Source organism: Saccostrea echinata, unplaced genomic scaffold, assembly GCF_033153115.1.
Source record: "Saccostrea echinata isolate AGI-Se365-2 ecotype Australia unplaced genomic scaffold, CSIRO_AGI_Sech_v1 ptg000001l, whole genome shotgun sequence".
NCBI classification, from domain to species: Eukaryota; Metazoa; Mollusca; class Bivalvia; order Ostreida; family Ostreidae; genus Saccostrea; species Saccostrea echinata.
The window spans coordinates 519,232-542,245 of NW_026889750.1; the positions used below are offsets into that span (position 1 = coordinate 519,232).

Sequence of the window (23,014 nt, forward strand, 5' to 3'; positions counted from 1 at the left end):
TAAAAAGACAATCAGTTTCTATAATGTTTTTTGGCAACTTCAAACCTTTCATCTGTTTTCAAAAGATGTAATAATTCTTCATTCTGATGACGCCCATCCTCCAGACCACACCGTCTGTGAATAGTACATGATTTAGTGATTTCCCCATATAACGAAGCACCTAAAAAACATTACCTTGTTCTTATAATTACATGTACTATCAACATATCTGCATCTAAAGCCTTAGAAAAAATGTTTTATATGGTTACTTAACCAACAACATTTTTTCCTTGTAAAATCTTACCTATCAACCAGAATTATGTTTTATAAGCTTGTAATAGTAAACAAACATTTTTTTTTCTTAGGCCTAATTGAAAAGGTATTTTGGGAATTTTATAGATGATAACGATTTTGAGTTATTTGCAGGTGTTGAAATACTTTGTACTTGTTTTACTTTACAGCAGTGAGGAATAGCCCATTTGGGATATAATATACTGTATCCACGTTTAAGACAATGACCCCAAAGCAGAATTCGAACTCTCTAATGATTAATCTCACAAACTGTCCGAGTTATAGAAAAAAATGCTGTATTTTATGTATATCTTTGCAGATGTGTATGTATATTTCTATCATAATTTAAAGTGTAAAAAAAACTTAAAAAAAAAAAACAATGTAGCTTTATATGGCATTCAGGGTTTTATATCCCAAACAGGCTTTTATAATCCGATTCGGCCAATTGGTCCAAACCTATAGGGTCGGAAAGTCTCGTCACGTGACTCGCGAGATATAACGTGAAAACTTACTTCCGGGCAGTTGCCAAGGATGGCTTTATCAATAATGTACTGGGCTCGGTACGTTGAAAGCCACACAAAACTTACCAGGAAAAGTGAGAAAGCTGTGGATAGCGACAGGGTTTTAAAATTTGTGTTAGATAAAGAGTTTCGCGTTATTACTGCGGTTGTGCAAGCGTCAATGCGAGACACATCTTACAAAGTTCAGGTATGTACATTCGATTTCGCATCAATACATTAGAACAATTTCAAACTATATCTAAGAGTCTGTTCAAGATCTTTAATGTTTATAACTAAAAACTGAGTAAAGTTTATAGATTTAAACTATTTTTTAATTGCGGGCTGTGGTAATCCAGCGTCTTGGCCTCCTCCACCTCGCCCAAAGAATTCATCATGTTTACAATTCACTGAAAATATTCCGTAAAACATGTAGATTTAGTCAGAGAGTCTAGTGTTGCAAAATTTGACCAAATTCACTATCGATTATAAAATTGAATCAGTAGCATACAATCAATTATACGATCGAATTTAATTATTTAATTTAAAGGTTAAATAAAGTTAACCAGCAAATATTCAGATATCCTCGAAGATGAAAACAATATTTCAATACAAATCTATGAGACCAACTTCAGTTTATACTTAGTAGGAAAATTTGTCTGCCATTTGCAAGAGAAATAGGGGAATATCCTTTGATAATGTTAAAAGATGAACCAGTTTGTATTTAAAAAAAATTTTTAAAAAATGTAGCAACTTTGATTTTAAAATTTTCTATCAATTGTCGCTGACTTGTTGTCTTCAGGGATGATTTTTCGATAGTCGGCGATATCATTGTAACACTATGACAGAGACTTGTTTATTTTATTTTATTTTTTTTTTACTTTTAACAGATATTTCTGGAAAATGAAGAAAACAGTACTGGTACTATAAAGTCATCGACGTGTGAATGTCCAATGGGCCAGTTTCGCTGCCACCATGTAGCTGCAGCTCTTCTGTTTGGGTACATGAAGCATATTCTGTTAATTCATTTGTTTAAAAAAATGCAACAGTTTTGCAGCTTGAAGTCCGATTTTTTTTTATTTCAGCTGAATTTGTCAATATTTATATTTTGTGTGTTTTATTTTTTTGTCTATTCTAAATCTAAGTGCTTTACTAACTAGTGTATAAAATAATCCTTTAGATATAAGAGGGCAAGCAAGACAGATGTGAAGTGCAGCTGGATCAAGCATCCTAAATCTGCTCCTCCTAAAGCCATAACAACAATGGGGGAAATGTATCCACCCAGGCAAGATTATAGGTAACTCACAAGCACCTTTGTACATTATATATTTGGTAATTAAATAATAAATGAAAGGTTGTGTTATTCATTTGAATATTTCATTCTGTAATGAATACTTGATGTATATACATGTAAATTTAGAGCATTAAAAAGAGAGATGACAGATGCAGATAGATCATATTTGTATGATCAGCTAGGTCATTTGGGTAGATTTACAGGTTTGCTTGATGAACAATATTTTTTTCATCCTTGTCACAAGGGAAACTGTTTCCTCTGAATCAAGGCTCATTTTATGATTTATTTTTGAGTTAATGTTACATTTTTGTTATTAATGGATTTTCATTTATTTTTTAAAAAGTTACATATTTTTTTTTATGTAACACTTTCATCATTTTTAAATTTTCTTTTTTAACATGTCAACTTAGTGTGGCATATATTTTGAGAACATACCGGTATATCATCTACCTGTAATTTCTTTGACCTAGAACAAATATTATTTCCATTTTAAATGTTTTTCATTTTTTCTTAAGTAAATAATTAATACATTGTAATTCATAAGGTATTTTAAGTATAGACTATTCACAATGACCAAACATATATTGTCAGCTAAATAAAGTACATAACAAGCGTTAACTTACAACATAATATGTTGAAAGTTGTGGCCAATGTAATGGTAATTGCTATTTCATTTATTGCAGCTATGCACTGGATTTTATCAAATGAGCCTGAGTGTGAGGAAATGCCAGCATTACTTATTGAAGACCAGCTCATAAGTGAAGAGTACTTGAATGCTCAGTGCAAGTCATCTTATTTAAGGTATTCAAATTCAAATAAACAGAATATGTAAAAACTTGTGCTCTTTGAAATAATTCATTATTTTTGGCTTTTAAAGAAATGAAGGTGTAAAAACAGATTTTTTATATATACATATATACATATGATTTTTAACATAGGGAGAAACTTGTCATTTGTTCAGAAAAGATTATTGAAACAGCATGGCTGACTACAGGACAAAGAGAGAACTCTTTATGGGCAGCTGTTCGCAAATTGAGAATTACTGCATCTAATTTTGGACAAGTTATTGGTGCTATTAGAAGAAATCGGTAAATAAAATTTACAATGGTTTATTTAATGTACAAAAGCATTACATTTTAAAAATAATATTACTGAATTCTTAATGTGTGGTCTTTTTATTAATAATTTTAAATTAAAACTATGAAATTCATTTTTTTTTTCTTGTAGGCTCTCAGTATCATTAAAGAAAAGATTACTCAGTGCATATAATCTTGAGAAAAGAGCTTCTATTCAGTGGGGACTTACACATGAAAAGAGTGCAAAAGATGACTATTGTAAACTTTCAGAGGTCTCGATATTAGAGACAGGTAAACAATTATCAAATTCAATTTAAATGTTTTTAAAAAATTATCCTACCTGCATTTGCTGTGATGCAAGTTGTTAGCAACACAGGTAAAATTTTGCATCAGTAGTGACCTTAAGTAATAATTTGGAATGAACTGGTCCTTTTCTACAACTTTGTGACATAAAACAATTTACGTTCAACATTAGATGCTTGTTTTGTTTTCTCATCAGAACATCTATTTCATCTTTAATGAAATGAAGAAATTGATCACTGAAGAATAAAATGGTTTGCGATGTTATGTACATGTTTTGTGATATTTACTTAATTCCCTTGATTTTTTTCTATCATTAAGATACGATTGATAACACATCCATTATTAAGTATGGAATTTTGCCTCTTAATAATCATGATAGCTCAGTTAGTTGTGTTTACTCTGTGATTGGTCACTGCATAATGATGCCGAGTAAAGGTCGAAATTAGAAGCCCTCGATATGAGTGAAAAAATTACCCAATGGTATGTAAAACAACATACATAACAAATATGGTTAAATTTATATTGTAGTTTTTAATTTCAGGCATATGGCTTCATGAATCAGGTGTTCTTGGTGCCTCTCCTGATGGATTTGTCCAAGGTGATCCCAAACATTTGAAGATTCACCTTCAAGGAAAAGTGAGTGCATCACCAGATATTATAGAGGTTAAATGTCCTTTCTCTGCAAGAGCAATGTCTATCAAGGATGCCTGTACAAATTTGAAAGATTTCTTTCTAGGTAAGTACAAACCGATTTGAAAGTTTTCTAAAAGAGCCTGGTATATGTAAATTAGTTCTCATTTTTCTTTGATGAAACCATCTTTCATGATTTATGTCTAGATAAAATTATCCTACATTATTTTAGTGAAAGAATAGATGTCGATCTTTTGAAATCATTTTAGAGTGTGACTCTGAGGGTGTCCTGCATCTTAGAGAGAATCATGATTATTGGCACCAAGTTCAAGGCCAGCTTTATCTTACAGGCACCACTTGTTGTGATTTCGTAGTTTGGACACCAGTAAGCATGGAAGTCATTCGCATCCTTCGAGACGAATTATGGGAAATTCACTTGAAAAACATGATTGAATTCTACTTTAATGTGTTTCTACCCTCTCTCCAGTAAAATTTTGACTGACTTTATATTGTACATGAGCATACATGTATATTGGTGCACTCAAAATTTAGCTCAATCCTCTTCTTCAGTATGATAAGCACAATCATAATCTCAGTGCGATTAGCATTTTGTTTGACAAGTAGTGCTTGCTAATAGCATGTCCATAAATAAGTGAACATGAAGCAATACCTAAGACATTAAATTATGAATACCACCAAAGTAAGTAACTATGTTTACTGTAAACAGATCTCTTACATTGCCTTCTTCCCTTAGTGCAGTAAATAAAAAGAGAATTTTAATTTTTGCCAAACTGTTTAATTTTATCATGGTTTATTTTTTGCAACTAATGATCAAAGCAATCATTATCTTAAGCATGCATCACCAGTGTGGAAATTTTGAACAAAATAAGTAATTTAAGATGTACAATTGAGTCCTTTTCACAAAAAAGTAAAAGAAAAGAAATATATACAAACTGCAATTCTAAAGATGCAATATCATTAAAATGAGATCTATGTAATTAGGGTCAGACAACATTTTTAAAACAATTTAATTATTTGAAAGGGACGTATAGTTTATATTAAGTTTATATAATTATATTATGCATGATTTCTGAATACACAACATCCTGATTAGACAAGTGCCACAGAATACATTCACTGTAGCATATATACATGTAATGTTCATATATAGTAATTACAATACATGTGAATTATATAACAGTTTTTCTCTAAAAAATAAACATATTGTTTTTCAAAAGTAGTTTTTCAAGCTTTGATTGATATTAAGTTTATTTGGCTTCTTTCAAATGCACAACTGATGTTTCCAGAATTCTATGATGAACTGTGCGCGCATAATTTTACATTATCCTTGTGTTACATGTACCCATTCTCAAGTGTGTTGCTAATGCTGAGGATAACATTACAAATTGTTTAATATTTCTTAAACAAATCTGATTTTAGTATTTAACATGAAAGTATAATAATGAATATAAACATTATAGAGATTTTGTGTACATATTTAGCATGTTTGAAAAGATACAAGTTAGATGTTGTGTACTACTTTAATTCACACCAGTTCTAAATTTCATACTTTTCTGCTATTTCCTTCAACAGAGGAGCTTGCAAATTAACAAGAGCTACACACAGTTGGAAAATTTTAGTGGCAAGATGTCTGTATTGTGCAGGAATGTGATCTAGAATACGGTAGTTCTTGATTCTTTCATTTGCTCGCTCCACATGAATTCGACTTCTCCCAATCTTGTAACAAAGCTGTGCTTCTTCCTTTGTGAAATGACATTTGGATGACAGGAAAGGTGGTATGTTTAATGTCACTCCTGGTGGAAGCTTATCAAATATGTTGAAGCCCTTATCTGCAAGGATCATATCACCTGGCTTCAACATATCCAATACACCACAGTGATCAACAATGGCAGCATCAGAGGTGGATCCAGGATAGAGTTCTGAACAATACACTAAAGCACCATTTGGTGCTACACACGTGACAGCTTTTACTGTATGGCGACTTTTGTAGTTGCTGTAAGATAGCGACTGGTTATTCATGTCTGATGGTACATCCTGTGTGATTTCGGTGGCATCCATTGCTATTCTCGCAGAGGAAAACTCCTCAAATGATTTGGGCATTGACCCTTTGCATTTTAACTGGGAGGGTATCCCAACAGCCTTCATCACTCCTTCAAATAAAATTTCATGCAGCGCTGTAACATAGGTATTCAATATGTTGGAGACAGTACTTTTACTGGTGTTAAATCTTTCTGCTAAATCCAAATCCCTTAAATTAAGGCGTAACTTCATAAGAGTCATAAGGAGCTGGTCACTGGTACTGATCCCTTGTACCGTCCATCCATTATAGTATTGGAATGGGGCCATTCTTTCCAACAAAGACACCAGTATATTGAAAACTTCTGAGGGAAATGAAGTATATAACAGCATCTATAACAAAGCAAAACAACCATTTATAAATTATGATCAATGAATATTGCCACATGTATACTATTTTTATACAAAATAAACATCTTGTGTAAAAACCGCCATTTTCAACTTCAATTAAAGCACCTCAAATGGAGTCTGATTTACAAATGCAAATCAAACTCCAAAGGTCAAACAAAATCAAAATTGTTGGTACCTAAGTGCAAGAGAAGGTTTTGTCACAAAGAATACATCTGTGAAATATGAAAACCCGAGCACCAACCTTTCAAAAGTTATGGCCAAGATTAAAATTTTTCAACTGTATGTCAGACAAAGGTCAAGGTCAAAATTGTTGCTATCCAAGTGAAGGTCTTTTCACAAAGATGTGAAAACCTTGGAACTAACCATTCGAAAGTTATGGCCAAAGTAAAAAGTTTTCAAAAGTGGCTCGAACTCCAAGGTCAAAGGGGGTCAAAGATGTTGGTATCTAAAGGAAGGTCTTGTCAAAAAAAAAATCCACTTGTAAAGTATGAAAGCCCTAGCATCAACTGCTCAAAAGTTATGGCCAAGGTTAAAGTTTAGTAAAATTTTGCAAAAGTGGGTCAAACTCCATCACAAGGAATACATATGTGATACAAGAAAGCCATACATTGTAGGTCCAACCAGTCAGTAGGTTTGGGCAAGGTCAAATTTCTTGCGGCCAAACAGACTAACGGACAGCTAATCAGACGGACGGACACAACAATTAAATCTATATGCCCCCAAATCTTCGATTAAGGGGGCATAAAAATATGCTCAAATAACATACCTTGTCTGGGTCCTGTATTATGTTGCAAATTGTAAAGGCTTGTTTTTTCAGTTTTAGTGACTCTAATTCTCTTTGGAGCTCTTTCACTCTTTCTGCTAAATCAACACTTTCTGTAATGATTACAAAACAATATTAGCAATATCAACATTAAACCATAGTAGGCATTTAACATCAGGGTGGTATATAGTATAGTATAGTATAGTATAGTAGTATAGTCAAATAAGGGTAGTAGCTAGTGTATGAATTAAATTTGGTACTGAAAGAAGTTTGAACCCCCCCCCCCAACCCACCCCCAAGCATGATATTCTATTTTCATATAAGGCTCTATAAGACACATAAATATGTTTGTGAGGCCACCTTTAAAACAATGTTTGTTTTTCCTCTCCAGAATCAGAGTAAAAAAATAGGATTGGTAGGGTAAGTTGCACCATGTCGGTAATTGTTGACGTAATGAAAAAATTCAGAAAAAAGTTCTTAAAAAATTGTTTCCTGGAGGTTATGTAAAAATTTTGTGTAGGACCATTTTTAGCCAGTTGGTCTGGAGAGGGCAAACAAACAATTTTATTAAGATAGCCTGACTTATTAAAAATAGACATAATAATATAGGCATAATACAAATAATGTCCATCTGATATAATTTTTTTTTCAATACCTTTGGATGCCTCTGGAAAATAAGCAGTATAACTGTGATCAGCGTGGATCCCTCCTTCACACTGTGAAGTTGTCATTGCACATTCTCCATCAAACCCTTCTGTCAAGCATACAAATAAATTACACACAAAGTAATATTTTTATGAAAAGCATCATAATGAAAGGATAAATTACTGCAGTCTTTGCAAACAATAATCTTACAGGGCATGCAAAACAAACTGATATGAAAATATAAGGGCTCCAATACTTTAAACCTTTTGTGAGCATGACCCAGTGGATAAATCAGGTGATAAGTGAAAGTCTTGCCAAAATGAAAATTGTTTTACCTTCAGTACTTCCAGAAACTGCATAGTCGTGGTCATTGTGGTTTAGCTCTGCTTGTCTGGGTTGCTCTGTATTGAGGGTTCCTTCTGTTTCTGTTTCAGTAATTTTGCGTCTGTAAAATATTATTTTTATGCTCTTCAATAAACAAATATATATATTTTAAAAGTTAAAAAAAAATAATAGTTATAAATATACAATTATCATTGAAAACCAAGCTAACTCTCATATACATTACATATAAATGATACATATACATATATACATATAAATGAAGGAGGAGATGAAAAAGAGTCATATTGACATAAATTTTAGAAAGCAACTATGTATGAAGATCTGTCAAGTAAGAAATATTTACCTTTTTGGCTCGACAAAGTCAGGAAAGCAATTATTTTTGCTGTATACAAAAATTGTCGGCCCATTCTCTTTTCTCCCATCTTTAAAGTGGCAACTGCAAATTCGATCATTACTATTGTATTCTCTATCTGCTCTCCTGAAAAGGTTGAGGATAAATTCAATACTATATAATCAAATTAATAATTTAAAAATTGTTTGTACAACATTATTTAAACTCACATCTATAAATAGCAGTTAGTTTACTTTCATATGTTTAATGTAAACTTTTGGTGTAATGCTACATCGTATCCTGTATGACCGATTAGCTAGGGGTGTCCACACTGTGGCTCGAACCTACAACCCTCAGATTCAAAATCCAACGCTCTACCGACTGAGCTAAAGGGTTAACCCACTACCTAGTGCTAGTAGGAACGTGGCCTCACTATATACAACACATAGCCACTTTTAACTCTGTTACACTTCCCCCTTCTTGAGATTTCTTACCCCTGAGGTATCTCACACACGAGACTCTATAAACATCACTCACCATGTGGGTTTTGTAGTTGAGCGCCAATATGACTGATTAGCTAGGGGTGTCCACACTGTGGCTTGAACCTACAACCCTCAGATTTAAAATCACTCTATTTACTGAGCTAAAGGGTTAACCCACTAGCTAGTGCTAGTAGGAGCGTGGCCTCACTATATACAATGCATAGCCACTTTTAACTCTGTTACACATGTATTCTCTTTATTATTTTGAATTAATTTCATATTACTAAGTATAAAAAATATGAAAATAAATTGGACATTAAGCATTTCTAATATGGGTCTTGTCTGAGAGATTATGTATGATACCAGCTGATTTTAAAAGTTCTGTTAATCATGAAGATTGAGACAGAGTGAAGACATATAAATACAGAAGATAATTTTAAAATAATTCTAAATATTAATTTGCACTGAAAAGTCAAGCCACGATTTCTTTGTTCCTTTCTTAAACAATCATCTGACAATTTCTACTAATTGGTTAAATTTATAACTATTCCCTTGTAAATACAATGATATACATGTATATATAAGGCCTGCAAAGTTTTGTTTAGTATAGGCCTATAACCATGATAACATGACACGGGGCTTGGATCTATCAGACAGGTTTTCCAGTTTAATGTTTTGTTAAAATAAGTATTATCATTTGTATACCTGCATCTATCAATCCATTTCTTCCTCTTTTTTGGATCTGTAGGAAATCTGAATAAACTACATGTTCGATTCGCGCCAGTCATATGGGTACACCCGAAGGCAAAACACAGCGGCATCTTGGTCTGCTGCCCGGAAGTTGCAAATCGAAAATGAAAGTAAACGAGACTTTCCGACCCTATTGTGACAGAGATCGGGCTCGGGATGTCTTTGTGCATTACGTCAGCCGGACTTTATCGTAATGTGATACGATAGCGGCCAAGGGTAGTCCGGGTATACATGGGTATAAATACGAGCGCTCTGCAGAAAGCTGGCAGTTGCCAGTCGGAGCGCAGTGTAGACGGTCGTTCAAGGCATAATAGTAAGGTACGGCGGAGGTTAATAAGGCTTGTAATTAATACAGTATACGGTGTCTAGTATACTGGGTTTACATTACTCAGGTTAATAAAGTTGTAATTACTTTTCCTCGAATTTTATTAAGATCTGTCTATGTACAGAATAGAGACTTCGATGATCCGTACCTGTCCTGGAACTGATACATGCAGGACACAGACCTGTCTAAATACAGGACCTATTCCGGATTTGAGACCCGTACCTGTCCTGGTACTGATACATACAGGATACAGACCTGTGCGAGACCCATGCCAATAATTGTTTAAAGATAGTTGTATGCTTTATGTTAAGGATAGGAAATCCTAATATTATTTATATCTGTATATATTGACTCGTTTATTTTTCACATCCTTTGTCACTAATCATTTCTAATCATTTGTTTAATTAATTGTCTTGATTAAGGATCTACCCAGATTCACGGACCCAAACACGTTACACTATTAAGTATCAACCAGAGGCAATTTAAACTTAATAATTGGTCATAGCTACATCTATATATAAAAGTATGGTAGTATAATTTTAGCTTACTGGGACTTTTCTTTGTTATCCTGAAGTATATAAACTATAGTTTTATGGATGGTATCATGTTTTCCTTCTGATTTTAGTTGATTGACGTTGGTTTATTTGTGTTGAAAAGTCATTGTTTACAAAGTTGGTGGTTGTAATTGCTGAATACCGAGCTCGATCATTAAAGATACATGTACCTTTGGGGTTTTTGTTGTGTTAATTGTTAACTTATGGGGGCTCTATAGCACCCCCATCCTCCTAAGTCCATTGTGATCCAAGATTATTTTCGATTTAACATGGATAATTACACAGAAAGTGTATATTGCACATGAAACTTTATTTCAAAGGTTTCTTATTATGAATAAATAAAAGAAGTATATAAGCTGTGTAATAATTAATACTACTACTTGATAATTTGATTTTAATGAACATTCATTACATTTCATTTTGAGATGAAAACTTCGTAAATTTGGATTTTTGTCGGACAGTGAACTTTTGATCTAAGCTTTGCAACTAGAAATAAAACAACGCCTGAAAAATTGTTACAGTATGTACATGTACATATTTATACCATTAGGTCCCAAATAACTGAATGTGTTCAAACAGTAGTCAATTTCAAAAACCTTTTTGAGAAATTGGTATTATCACATTGGGTCAAAAAGGAGAATATTTTCAATAAACAAGAAATGTTATAGTCAAAAATACTTTCAATTGCAATAAATGTAGTTATAAAAAAAAGAAGTAAATCTATGTCTCTGTTCTCACCCAATCCTGTAGATGCCGTCACACGATATCGTACATTGCTTTTCTGCAATTTCTTTATAATATTTTTAACAACAAAACTTTTCCCTGTTCCTGTCTGTCCCGTTAGAAGAAGATTGTGTCCATTGAGGACTGTTTTCAGCGCAAGTTCTTGATCTTCATCCATTTTCCTGTCTGTTTTCCCACGATACGTTCGGTACTCTCTGGCGTATACATAGCCCGTGTGTCATTCGGAACTCGAGATTTATTCGGAACGCCGGTTTTGGTTTCCTTTGTATGCAACTTCAAGGTATCACACCGGTAATTGACCAATCAAAATGAACTTAGTCAATTGTAGTTCCATACATATAAAATTAATTTTTCTTTCTTTTGATAATTTTTTTAATTTTCTTCCAGGCTATTTTTACAACTTTGGTACCTGTGCCTAGTAAATTTAATGTACTTTGTAAATAAATACGTTTTTTGACAGGAACTATTTTTTTCAGGGCATAGGAGGCTACTTCCTGGGGTGCACTGGAGCTGTTTATAAACACATTGAAAACACGTGGATTTGAGGGTAGCCCTGTTTGCAGATGGAAAAAATCAGAAAATGCCGTGTAGGTACCCTGTTTTTTGGACTCGGCTAATGAGAGAGGTAATGTTTTATACTTCCTGCTAAATATTTTTTCATGAATTAATTTACCTGATTTTTTAAGAATTTTTTTCCTATATAGAAACATATAGTGAAAACAATTACCGGTGTGATACCTTGAAGGAGATTGTGTAAAATCATCTGCATCAATATAAAAGGTTGTTTTAATTTTTAAAAGGCATATTTCAACAAAATATGTCATTTTATGAACTTTCTGTGTGAAAGCACATATTTTAAAAATTAGAAGTAGGGTTGAATTGAATTTTTAGAGATTTCTGTGAAAAATACTTATAATATATCATGTTTTACCCTCAAAACTTTAAATTATGACTTTCAAAGTAGGATTATGCATCTGACATGTAGAAAGAAGTTAGAAAATGTTGGTTTTTTATTTTAGATGACTTTAAACTATGTGCACCACCTGACCGCAGTCAATTATAGTGTCTACAGACTTTGCCGTAAAAGTACTCTAGGCTGATTTTTTCAAGAAAAGACTAATTCTGGGTTTGCGAATGAGTTTTCAACAAAAGTGACAACTGCGATAAAATGTGAAGAAGTAAAACATTTTTTCACAGAGTGATAAATTTTACAGAGAGTGGATTTACTTTCATTTTATTCACCTGAAGTGATGCATGTATTACAGCAGTGGAGGAATATAAATAATGAAATGAGGTAAATTTGTCTAATAAAAAAAATGCACAAGTAAAATTTATTTAGAATTTTTCAAAAATAAGAAGCTTATGACCAAAAAATGCATAAATACTGTCAGGGCATGAGAGTGAATACTTATTCAGAGTTCTAATCATGTAGCACACATGTAGTACAGAATGTCACTTAGCACCATGGTATGCCTGTTATGGTTCTCTGGACTTTTTGCATGCTTACGCAGCTGACATCCATGATTTTTCAGTTTGTCGGAGAATGTGTTTTGTCATGTTAGCACTTTTATGTAGGTTTTGACCCTCTCTTTTAAATTAAGTCTCAGTCAGGATGCTTATTTCAGCATGATTTGTTAAGCATATTAATATACTGAAATATTAATAAATTACAAATTAAAGTGATGAAGAAATTTGACATATTTACACAATCAAAATATCAGAATAACCATAATTCAGCTAATAAAGTGTCCTGTTTTTCTTATGTCACTTCCTATAAATTTTATCAGCAGTTTTTGTACACCCACCCACCCCCAAGAACCATGTAGGATGGCCTGATATTAGTCTTTTTGTTGCATTTTTTCACATTTGAAAGTGTTAAAACTCATAAAAATGTTTAAGATTTATATTTTGGAATTTAAATGTTGAATTTTTATGTAAATTTGGTGAAACAAAAAGCTGTAATCTTGAATTAATCATGCAAATTCATCAAACACCTTTGGAATTCCTGAGTAATTCAATGAAAAGAGGATAATTATGCATGTTCAATTGGAATTTCATGGCTAATTTGTGTCTGCAGAGAAAGCCAGTTACATAAATCCAAACAATAAATTACATCTGAATTGTTTCCTCCATTTTCTTATCATCAAAGCAAGTTTAATGGAGTGTCAGAGCTGTCCAGATTCTCCCTAGGTGCTGATATCATTTGGACTGCCCTGTGTTACAACACAGCTTTTAGATAAACTTCTGCACATCAGCTTGTAGACAAGTACCTAGGCTTTATTTGGAACATAAATTGACCAGATGCAGATTTTATTATCAGTCTAATATTTAACAATTTCTGTGAATTCTGTCATTCTTAGGAGGGCAAAATGCAATTTTGTTATGTAATAATTGCATAATGGTCTCAGACTTGTGAACTATTTTTTGTTTGTTGTGAAGAACAATGTATATACTCTCCACGGATAAGAAATTGTTTGCCAGACTTAGTCTATTAATGATGAAATTCTGCTTCAAAATATGCACAAAAAAACTTCTGTCAGAGTGCTCTGTGTGTATTCTTGACTGCTCTGGAGTAAGGGAGATAAATGCATATATCTCCAGCAATAAGGGGAATTAGATCACCAAACTTAAGGATGTTGGTGGCAGTTATTTAAGAAATCTCAGGTGCAAAAATGAAAAAAATCTGACAACTTCAAGGGTCCTTCAAGGTATCACACCGGTAATTGACCAATCAAAATGAACTTAGTCAATTGTAGTTCCATACATATAAAATTAATTTTTCTTTCTTTTGATAATTTTTTTAATTTTCTTCCAGGCTATTTTTACAACTTTGGTACCTGTGCCTAGTAAATTTAATGTACTTTGTAAATAAATACGTTTTTTGACAGGAACTATTTTTTTCAGGGCATAGGAGGCTACTTCCTGGGGTGCACTGGAGCTGTTTATAAACACATTGAAAACACGTGGATTTGAGGGTAGCCCTGTTTGCAGATGGAAAAAATCAGAAAATGCCGTGTAGGTACAGTCCCTGAAACGTTCTACTTTCCCATTTTTCCGTTCGCTCACCGTTCGTTCACCGTTCGTTCAGCGTGCGTTCACCGTTCGTTCACCGTGCGTTCACCGTTCGCTCTCCGTTCACAGTTTTGCGTTCACCGTTCACCGTGCGCTCGCGTTCACCGTTCACAAAGCGTTCAGCGTTCGCTCTTCGTTCCGTTCACTTTGCGTTCACCTTGCGTTCAGCGTTCATCTATCGTTCAGTTTTCATTGTCATTCGGAACTCCGAAGTGAAAGGACTTATCTTTTTGTAGTTAAGGCGTTACAGGTTTTTTTTTTAATTTATTAACTAACATATCGTGTTTGAAGAATCATTATTTCATGAGGAAAAATATCTACGAAATATATTTTTATTATTCTAACTTAGCTGCATGTTAGGTTATTTATAAAATTACTCGGGAAAATAAATGTTGTTACAAGCACATTCTGTACCTATGTAGAACGATGCTGAAATATTAAATTTAACTAAGGGCAATGTGCAAATACTTCAAGCACTGCAACATTTTGTTGTTTTGTTAAAGACGACAAATCGTTAATGGAGATATAATTATTCAAGTCAAATACTTACGCAGCAAAATTACGAAAATATTTATTTCTATTACGTTTTTTTTTTTTCAATTATTACAGAAAATATAATAGAACTAGTTCTGAGAGTTATACATAGTACTGCGGATATCCTGTTAATTTATTATCTTTAGAAAGAATTAAAATGATAGTGTGGTTAAAGGAAATATTTATTTAAAATGTAATGCACTACAGAATTTCTCTACTGTAATATGTAAAGTCTATAGTTATAGAGAAAAAAAAATCTTTCTTCACCGTAACTTTATATGTTTGCCATTCGATATGATTAATACCCCCCCCTTTCCCCCTAAATCGGTGACTTTGTCAGTACCGTATTTCCAGAATATCTTAATTAACATTTTAAAAAAAAGCTACGGTCTTTTTTAGAACAAAAATTTCAGTCTCAAAACAAACATGCATCTAAAAAAGTCACAAAACAATAGTAGATCAAAATGTACACGTGTCGGCGGTGGTATTTGAAATTGGCAGAGAGTATGTTTCACATTCAAGTGTTAATGCCCAATGTATTTTACTAATTTATTATTCAAATGTTGGAATCAAATCTAGAAATGATAAAAATAAATGTTATAACTTGTTGGAAATACTCGCACTTCGTCTTCGATGTGACGAAACTTTCACACCTGCACAGTATCGAATGATTTTGATTGACAGGACAAGCACGTGGACCTCCTGTGAACTTGAAGCAGGAAAATAAAAACGAGTATGACTGTCAAACAAATGGATATGATCTGTTGATGAAAAAAGTTACTTTCACTGTCTGATATATATAGAAAAAAAAATTCAGAGTTTTTGTTTGATAAAGGTACAAACATTTGGTGAAGCCTGAAAGGAGGGGGGGGGGCTAAAACTGAATAGTACTCTCTCTCTCTCTCATTTGTCTGTTTAATAATAACTTTAACACCATATTACTTAAATATCATGTTCTAAAAATTGAATTCATAACAAATAATATGAATATGTATCTTTGTATCATCTTGTCCGAGTATAATCACGGCCATCTAGAGATACATGTAGACGTCTGCTCAATTCATCATAATGAAAAATAGAAATGACAAATAATATATTATTGTATTAAAAATCTACAATACGAGCGTACAAATGTAATTAATTTGTTTTTTCATTACTTTACACGAAATCGCCTTGACACGGAGATATATATATATGAATATAAGTTACAACCGCTTTAATTCATTCTATAAATCATAAGTTTTCTCTGATTTGTTATTAAATAAGAATAAACATTTTTATTTTCCAACTAAAAACAATATCTTTTATACTTCAGCGTTCGGCAACAATTGCAATGTTTTAATGCGATAAAAATCGTGTGATTAAAAACTTAATGTGCATGCATCGTCTTTCTTAGGACAATTTTGGAGAATTTATTTTATTGACTTATTTATTCATTCATTAATTTGTTTACTTATTTATTATTTGTTTGTTTGTTTGTTTTTTTTTGGCACCTGACATTATAATACAATAAAATAGTTTCAATGCAAGGAAAAGATCAGGGGCATTCCGAATATATCGTTCATCTTGCGTTCACCGTTCGTTCACCGTTCACTTTGCGTTCGCGTTTGCGCTCCGTTCGCGTTCTGCGTTCGCTCACCGTTCACCGTTCACACATCGTTCACCAAGTTGCGTTCAGCGTTCACACATCGTTCACTCACCGTTCGCTCTGCGTTCGTTCAGCGTTCGTTCACCGTTCGTTCAGCGTTCGCTCACCGTTCAAGTGGGAAAGTAGAACGTTTCAGGGACTGTACCCTGTTTTTTGGACTCGGCTAATGAGAGAGGTAATGTTTTATACTTCCTGCTAAATATTTTTTCATGAATTAATTTACCTGATTTTTTAAGAATTTTTTTCCTATATAGAAACATATAGTGAAAACAATTACCGGTGTGATACCTTCAGTGATTAGAGATTTAAAGAGAGAGATCGGAGAGAAAAATATTATTTAAAAATACAGAATGGATGAAAAGTTGTCATCAGAGGATTTAAATCATTATATAAGAATTATGTGGAGTGAAGAGGGTTCATAATTCAGCTGGTAAGCGGTGCATATTATGTTTAAAGGAAAACAAAACCGTCTCTGGGGCACGGAAAGGGGCGAAGGTAGTTGCAAGCCTTGTTTCATTTTAGTATACAGTAGGAATATGTCATTCTTAAAACGTGCATAATATCAAATTTCTGTGATATTCTAGTGTATATCAAGCAGAAAGATCTACAAAAAAACTAAAAATAACCACTGTGCGCTGAAAAAAAAAGTTACGAACATAGTTCGACATTTCTCGACAATACATTATATAGAAAATATACGTTATCCTTGACCCAAGCGCCTATGGAAATATGCCAGGGATCCAATGGCAACGTGTTTGACTCAGGACCCCTGGCTTGCGAGGATGGTCCGTTGTCGTATAGTGAGACTTCCCCCATAGTGAGGCTTCCCCCGGAAGGCTCACTATATAGTGAGTCTTCCTCCCGGAAGGCTGGCTATATAGTGAGCCTTCCCCCCGGAAGAATGGCTATATAGTGAGACTTCCCCCACGGAAGTTTCACTATATAGCCGTTCTTCCGGGGGGAAGGCTCACTTTATAGCCAGCCTTCCCCATTTATAGCGAGACTTCCCCCTCTTATTATAGTTTCCGGAACATTGTTTTATTATTTAAAAAAATTCTAACAGTGTTAATTTATGACGAAATTATCTTCCATATATATACATGTATTTATATATTTATTTTATATGCATGAACAGTTTGAATATCGTTTTAACTGTTTGATATCCATTATAACATATGCATGTACATTGAGATGATATAATATATATAATATGTATACCCTCTCCTTTACATGTATTGATAACGAATAATTTTATTAGTTCACAAGTCACTTATATGAAATGTTCTGATTGTTTTCAGCATTTGAATAAAAAAAAAATTGATAGCATAGTTTTGTTTGTTTGTTTTTCTGTTTGTGTACAAACATTAGCTATTTACACATTAGATATATGGTTCAACCGATTTAATAAAAAATGTAGCGAAAAGAAGAAAAATTTATAGTACTTTAAGACTATGCGAGAAATAAAATAATTGTACTCGAATGTGAAAAATAAAACATGCATTCCAAATCTCAATTATGATTTTCTTAGTTCCTAACTATATTTATCGAAAGTTTCATGTACATAAAGTTTAAATCTACTTTAAGGATAATTTTAAGCATCATTTAATAGATATGCTGAAATGTAAAATTGATGGGAAAATATTTCATTTACTTTATCCACAGGGACGTTTACAATATTAAAGACTTCATAGATCAGTGGTTCGACAAAAATTTACACTACAGCACATAAATCTCAGATTTTTATGAAAGGTCCTTAACTGATCATGATTCAATTTGCTGAAATCACGAGAGAATCAGTGATTTGAGCGCCGTGGTCGTTTTTCTCCAATTGACGAAAACCAGTATGCACGCATTTTATAAAACAAACTTTAAAATTATTACAACTTTATAAATTAAATATAAGCAGATAAAACCCGTTTTGATTACAAAAAATATTGGAAAAGTAATATTTCACCGATTTTCTTGAAATAATATATTATTTAACTCAGGATCAGAGGCGCTTAGATTTATTTTTATTAAACACATATATTTCAGAACATATACGTAATTTTATTTAACCTAACTGAGGAATTTAAAATAAAAAAAAAATACAATATAGGAATGACTAAAATATACATGGTTTAATATGTATTTTGCATAATTTTATTGAATATCTCCTCCCCCCTCTCTCTTTTTCTCTACTAATATATGTACATGTATTTCTCTCATTGTGATTTTTTTTTTCAATTCTGTCTGTCCGTTCGTAATACAGTCCATGTTTTTCGTTCTGTCTATTCCTTTTTTTTCATTTTCGTCGTCCGCCGTGTGTTATTGCGAGTTAATTAATTAGATAACTAGTATTAAGAAGGAGTAACTCTTTACAAGTAGGATTTTGAACCAAATATCGCGGACGTACGTTCATACTCCCTCGCTCCTGACTTTGTCATGATGATCTAGCCTATGAATATTTCGCAAATATAATTAATTTGACATGGAATATTTTTAAATAAAAAAAAAATCTTATATTTATGTAAAGACAATAAATTTGATTTTAAAAAACATTTTTTTAACAAACATTTTATTTCATTTGCATGTTTATTTCATAAGATGCTCATGTTCAGTCAGTAGACGCTGCCTGGTGATGGTCATCAAGATGATCTCCAAAGCCCATCAATCCAAATAAAGCCCGGAAACTTCCAACAAATTGGAAGTATGCTCCAGGAATGTAAATATCGCCTGCCTTCACATGTTTTATTCTGTTTTCAATTTCGAAGGTCAGATCCAAAATAAAGTCTGCAAGCTCGTGGTCTTGGGGATTATCATAGACACACATCAAATCCTCCAAAGCTTCGCATAAGACGAGTTGGAAATAACAGTTCATGTCGTTACCATCCATTTGTATTTGGTAAATACGGGACATTAGCAAATCCCTTATCCGTAGGATTTTTTGTTGAAAAGTATCATCACCTCAATATGAAGTATTTTGACATAGTTTCGTAGAAACAAACGTCGTCCAATTGGTTGGCAAGATATTTCTCTTGCGTACATTTTCTTTAAGATGCTCATTATGGCAATAATCATACAGGATTTTGTTCTCAACATGTAAATGAAAAAAACGAGTTTGAGCTCCCTTTCAAAGTAAATGATCTCCCCTTGGTTGTCTTCGTAGTTCAATGTTGAAAGAATTAAAATGTTTATTCTGAATAAATGCCTGTGTCTCTCTTTCTGGAAGTATTTTTGTTTGTTCTTTTTTTTTATAATAAAATTTCTTCTGACTCATACTGATACATTTTGTCTGAAATTTACTGCGGATTTTTATATTTCAAATACAATTTACATTTTATTAATTCATAATAATAATTCATGAATAAAAGGGTATTCATATTTTGATTTAACAATACACATTTATTAAAATAAGTGTGCATAAACATTAGATGTTAGATATATAAACACGATTAATTTAATTCAATCAAATATCCGGGAATTTTTTTCTTAATTAAAATACCTATATTTTACGTACCAAACGCTAGATCCTTTTATATTTAAAGTAATACACGTGGAGGAAATGAAAAAGATAAAAGACTATCTTTGTGAGGGAAAATATCCCCTCAGTTAGATAAAAATGAGAAAAGAAGAATCAGGGCTAAATCCAAAAGATTTATTATCAAAAGCGAAAAATTATTTTGGATTAATAATTCAAAACAATTAAGAGAAGTAGTTTTGGAGCAACAAAAAATGACAGAAATTTTAGAAACATATCATGATAATAGAGGCCATATGGGAACAGAGAGGACATATACAATGTAAGACCATATCTGAACTGTTCTTTTGGGACAACATGTACGAAAATGTTCGAGAGTATGTCAACTCGTGCCATGCATGCCAAAAGTGTGGCAAATTTTCGAAAGTGACCCAAGAACTGCATCCCATACCAATCGTGTCCCCCTGGCATCACATTTGTATTGATTTAGTTTCAATGCCTCGCTCAAATTCCAATTCCAATTACATATTGACAATTGTCGACTTTTTTACAAAGTGGCCGGAAGCAATTGCCCTTCGATCAAAGACCTCTGCAGAAGTTGCACTGGCTCTATACAGAAAGTTTTTGGATAGAGGATTCCCCTCAGTCATTAGTAGTGACCAGGGAAGGGAATTCGTAAACTCAATTATGGAAGAATTGTCCGAAAAATTGAAATTTGAGCAGCGTATTTCATCTGCTTACCATCCCGAGACAAACGGTCTCGTTGAACGCTTTAATCAAACAATTCAGAAAATGTTGTTCAAATCAGCTAACGAGGACCACAGCAATTGGGATGAATGCATTGATGAAGCTCTCTTCTCGTATAGAACTCAACCTCAAAAATCTACAAAATTCAGCCCCTTCCAAATCATGTACGGCCGAAAACACAGGCAAGACTCAACATTAGAATTAGAGCCTACTAAAATCCCTTCTGCAGATGAAATATTTGAACATTTATCACAAATAAGAAACACTGTAAACGACAAAGTTATGGAAAATGTCAAAACAGCTCAAGAAATTCAGGTCATTCAGCACAAAAGAGAGAGAGGCAACAAAATACAATTTGCAAAAAATGATAAGGTTTTGTTGTACAACTCCAGAAAAGCTGGCAGAAAGGGGTCAAAGATGGAGGCTACCTGGCAAGGACCATATTTTATATCAGATATCGGTTCAAAGGGGACAGTTTCTCTGCAAGACGAACATGGGAAAGTTCTGAAAACAAAATATAATGTAAAACTTCTGAAAAAATATGTGTCAAGAGATTTAGCAACAGTTACCGAAAATAAGGAAAACCATGACGGGAGTTCAAAAGCTGTTAAACGGAAGAAGCAGCAGAAAAACCTGACCAAAGAAAAATAAAACTCGTCATCATAGAAAGAGAACACAGTGATGGTAACTCTCAAGGTATATTATTGAAGATGCAGATGGACACTATGATTTTTTGTTGCTGAAATATATCAATTTAAACATATCATTAGTACATGTAAACGAGAGCTTCACCTCTCTCTCTCTCTCTCTCATCATATATTTTTGCCGTTTATAACTGTAACAAAATTACAATCTGTAGTACATGCATACGGATATAAATTTGTGGCGATTTACAGCTGCTTATCTTAGAAACAAAACATTTATAATCATTTCACTCTGGAAAAGCGGAAATGCATTGATAGACAGGTAATTTTTTTTAGGAAATGGTGTGCAAAGAAAGGGCAACGAGGATGCCGATGAGCTTCCCGATATTGAACCAACGGATGCTAGACGAGAAACCAACGATGAACTGCCCGATATTGAACCAACAGATGCTGGACGCGTAACCACTGATGAGCTACCTGATATTGAACCAGCACAAAAGATTCATTCAGACATTGCTGTAGATGATGTTGTATTTCTTTCAGCAACGAATGAACAATTTGTATTTAATACAGTTGATCATAAGTGGCAACAAAAACATATAACAGTTTTGGGCAAAAGTGCGAAAATTAAAAAAGTGCATTGTGAGAAAAGGGTATCCGAGTTAACGAATACGATTATGAGGTTTTTCATGAAGGGGGATGGAAATTGTTTTTTTTAGATCAATTAGTCACGCTATTTCAGGCTCTCAGGCTAACCATTTGGAAGCTAGGGAAGCCGTGGTAGCATGGATGACAAAAAATCACAAAATTATCAAATCGCATTTTGGAAAAGAGTATTTGGAAAAAAGCAATATGAAACAGGTGGGGACCTGGGCGACGGAGGCGGAAATTCTGTCTACTGCTGCATTGTTAGGTACTGATATTCTCATTTTATGCAGACAAAACAATACTCTTGTTTGGAATAAGTATGCCGCGAGTATGTTTAGCAAGGAACCATGTGAAAATGAATGCATATATCTTGTCAATGATTCAGGGGTGCATTTTGACTATGTCTACTCGCTGTCCAATTAAGTAATTAAAAGATTTCATGGTGATTATCCTGATTCAAAATTACCAGTATGTTTTGCCCCACGCATTAAAACATGGTATACTTATTTTCAATTTGTGTGGAATAACAAACAACTTATTGGTTTGTACATGTGTTGAAGTTAACAAATGAATTATTTTTGTTATTTTTTTTTAATTCCTATTCAAATATCTTATCTCAATCAAGTAATGACTGATGCATACATGCACGCTCTGTGTTTCAACGTATAAAGTGTAAAAATGAAATTGCAAATGAAAAAACAGATCTACACATTAAAATTGACAATTAGCCATCTCCGACTTTAGTGCAAAATAGTTTAGTCAAATAAGTGACAATTACAATGCAGTATATATTTTTTTTAATTT

The 23,014-nt window shown here is 33.1% G+C and overlaps 2 protein-coding genes across 2 annotated transcripts; one reads left to right on the forward strand and one right to left on the reverse strand.

Annotated features, from left to right (window-relative positions):
• Nucleotides 1–760: 760 nt before the first annotated feature.
• LOC133182397 (uncharacterized) lies at nucleotides 761–5,397 on the forward strand. The gene is made up of 9 exons (XM_061317229.1): nucleotides 761–978; nucleotides 1,658–1,767; nucleotides 1,948–2,064; nucleotides 2,188–2,264; nucleotides 2,745–2,862; nucleotides 3,000–3,149; nucleotides 3,289–3,428; nucleotides 3,982–4,176; nucleotides 4,340–5,397. The coding sequence occupies exons 1-9, from the start codon at nucleotides 802–804 to the stop codon at nucleotides 4,558–4,560; spliced, it is 1,305 nt and encodes a 434-aa protein (XP_061173213.1). The 5' UTR covers nucleotides 761–801; the 3' UTR covers nucleotides 4,561–5,397.
• On the reverse strand, nucleotides 5,070–8,781 carry LOC133182407 (uncharacterized). The gene is made up of 5 exons (XM_061317243.1): nucleotides 8,615–8,781; nucleotides 8,262–8,371; nucleotides 7,937–8,035; nucleotides 7,285–7,394; nucleotides 5,070–6,500 (listed from the first exon to the last, which is right to left on the reverse strand). The coding sequence occupies exons 3-5, from the start codon at nucleotides 8,010–8,012 to the stop codon at nucleotides 5,628–5,630; spliced, it is 1,059 nt and encodes a 352-aa protein (XP_061173227.1). The 5' UTR covers nucleotides 8,013–8,035; nucleotides 8,262–8,371; nucleotides 8,615–8,781; the 3' UTR covers nucleotides 5,070–5,627.
• Between the last annotated feature and the right edge of the window lie 14,233 nt (nucleotides 8,782–23,014).